The 2,889-nt window shown below is 34.6% G+C and overlaps 1 protein-coding gene across 1 annotated transcript in view; it reads right to left on the bottom strand.

The window, feature by feature from the left end:
• The window catches only part of LOC104991846 (probable ubiquitin carboxyl-terminal hydrolase FAF-X), a gene marked incomplete at its 5' end in the record, with an annotated part of 4,568 nt that extends 2,212 nt beyond the window's left edge, over positions 1 to 2,356 (bottom strand). The window contains 3 exons of the mRNA XM_010844493.1: positions 1,359 to 1,454; positions 1,787 to 2,047; positions 2,200 to 2,356. Of these exons, the coding sequence (XP_010842795.1) occupies positions 1,359 to 1,454; positions 1,787 to 2,047; positions 2,200 to 2,356 (514 nt within the window). The remainder of the gene's footprint in view (positions 1 to 1,358; positions 1,455 to 1,786; positions 2,048 to 2,199) is intronic.
• Positions 2,357 to 2,889: the final 533 nt, after the last annotated feature.

Raw genomic sequence — 2,889 nt, 5'->3', positions numbered from 1 at the left:
TGGAAGGAATGATGCTAAAGCTGAAACTCCAGTACTTTGGCCATCTCATGCAAAGCGTTGACTCATTGGAAAAGACTCTGATGCTGGGAGGGGTTGGAGGCAAGACGACAAGGGGACGACAGAGGATGAGGTGGCTGGAGGGCATCACTGACTCAATGGACTTGAGTCTGAGTGAACTCTGGGAGTTGGTGATGGACAGGGAGGCCGGGCGTGCTGCGATTCACGGGGTCGCAAAGAGTCGGACACAACTGAGAGATTGATCTGATCTGATAGTTTATAATTCAGAACAACTTTTCTAGAAACTTTCTCCCCAAATTCTTGTTTACAAATGAAAGTTTCTTCAGATAAAATTTTTATCAGTTATTCTGCTTCCTGCAATGAACCATCTATTAAAATGAGTCAAACTGTTAACAGGAGGAAGGGAACTTATTTAACATGCTGCTTTCTTCAATGAAGCTACAGTGGTTTCTATGATTACTTGTGTGTATGTTTTTTGTTGCTTGTGTGTGTGTGTTCCTCTCTGATTCTTACAGAATTTGGCTAGGGCACACACATCAAGCTTATTAGTCTATAGTTTCAAGAATCTTAACAACTGGGATCTCTGCCATTTGTCAGTCTTCTTGTAGTCTTTCCATTCATGATGTTTCAGAGAAGATACATTTAAGTGTTACAAAAATGTCAGTATTATTATAATCTATTTTTAAACTTGGAAGACATTTACATTTATTTTTACTTTCCCACATCAGCAATCACGTGTATCAGACTAGCCTGTATTGTCCATCAGGAAACATAGCACTATTGAATACTTTTTCCAGTGGAGAATATTGACTATTTTATCCAATGAAGAACATAAGAAACTTTTAATTTCTAGTCCTGGTGGTTCTTTGAGAATGAACTATGGACTAAAATGTGCTATGTTAGATGGATGTCATTTGACTAGTACTGTGATCATATTTCCAGGTCCTTCCTGTCCACTGGAGAGTACTTTGACAGAACTGAGGCTTAAACCCAGACTATCATTTAAAAGACATTTCTATTGCAACTAAACATTGCACCAAAGTAACCAAGACACTTTTACATTGCTTATTTTCATGTTATTGAGAAATATACATCTTGATTAAGTGCAGTTTTGGGTACAAGAGAGGTGCCTAGTGGGCAAAGAAAATACTGTAAGACTGGTCAAAATATGCTGTAATGTCATTCCACTCCATCAACTCTTCTGATCATCTTGTCAAAGTTATTCTAAATAGTTTATTACTTTATAGTCACAACTAAAAGCTTACAAAATATTTAAGGAAAATAAAGCAAATAATACACAAAAATTAGGGGCGTTAAAATGAAGATAAACTCATGTTTACCTGTTGATAGTGAGATCCAGATGAATGAGGATATAATGGGGCATCTTCTGGTGGAGATGATTCATGCTCATCTGGGGCTTCTTGGTCATCTGGCTCCTATTATTAAGATGTTTAAAGAGATTAATAATGTGATTACAAAGCAACTTTAAATTCACTTTTAATCTTTTTAAAAAATTTAAATCCACAAAGCTCATCTGTTTTAAAACATTTTTTCATTTACAGCCAATAAAATAATTTAGAGAAAAAAAATTTGATCACCTAAACATTTTAGAACAATTCCACTGAAATTTCTCCAAACTAATTTCAACAAAGGTGTCAGGAAGTTCCCTTGATTACTTAAGAAAAATTAATACTAGACATTAAAGCCAATAAAACTTCATGACAATTTTTTTATACAATGAACACTGGCCTATAAAGGAAAAAATTACTTTTCTTTCTTCCATTTCTATTTGCTGCCCATGGGTGACTTTTTTTACCTCCTCTGGACAGAGTTCACAAGCTTTTGCCAGTGTCATCCTAGCACTATGTGATCTCTCTAAGAAATAACCATTTGATGTTTCATTGCTCTGAACTGGAGGAGACCAATTATTATAAGTGTATTGTGGATTGCCAGTGTATGGTCTTCTTTCAAGTTCATCTCCAAGCCATTCTACTGCCCAGGTCCACTTTCTTTTAAGATCTCCATTGCCCTTCAAGAGAAAATAAAATAATTATATAAAAGAATAAATAAAAATTTAAAATGTTAACTTAAAATGCTGACTCCAAATTTTCACGATTCTTTTCTTAGAAAGTATCCATTAATTATGATCCAGGTTACAAAATTAAAAAAAAAAATACTCACCTGTAATATTTGGTAAGCAACAGGACAATTGCTAAAGAGAGCCACCATACATTTTATACACTGGTATGCTCTTTTTTGATAGTGATTCTTAGAGCGCTGGATAGTATCAAACAATCCATCTCGATCATCTGGGATTCCTTTAAGTGCATTATGAATTCTAAAAAAGAACCAGATATATAAATTTATAGTGTCTCTTAGCTAACATTTTGAAGTCCACTGCCTATATATTCAATGTATTTTTTAAGTCTAGTGTTAACCACTAAGTCGGTCCCATTAGTAAAGTCACTTCACTGATGAGAAAATAAATACACAAGTCAAACGACTGTCACACAGCTAGCAATATGGGGAGCTGACTAAGTCTGACTCGAGTCTGAAGTTCCACCAAATTATTATCAACCCAAAATGACTTTGCTTTACAGTAATTTAAATGAATTACTAAAACAATTAAAGACACCAATACTAAGCTGTACTCATTAAAATTACCTTGAAATATGTCTTCATGACTGCTTCAGCTGAGAACAGACTTACTTAGATCACTACTTCAAGGTAGCATTTCAGAGTGTAAAGTCTAGTTTCCATGGAAGTGATACAATCCAGCAGTACAAAATTAACCTGAATTATAATCATTAGAACACACATGGTGGGTCAAAACTATGCTATTAGTTTGGTGCAAAAATTATTGCCGCTTTA

The sequence above is a fragment of the Bison bison genome, unplaced genomic scaffold, assembly GCF_000754665.1.
Source record: "Bison bison bison isolate TAMUID 2011002044 unplaced genomic scaffold, Bison_UMD1.0 scf7180017848020, whole genome shotgun sequence".
NCBI classification, from domain to species: domain Eukaryota; kingdom Metazoa; phylum Chordata; class Mammalia; order Artiodactyla; family Bovidae; genus Bison; species Bison bison.
This window is presented reverse-complemented; position numbering and strand designations above follow the sequence as displayed.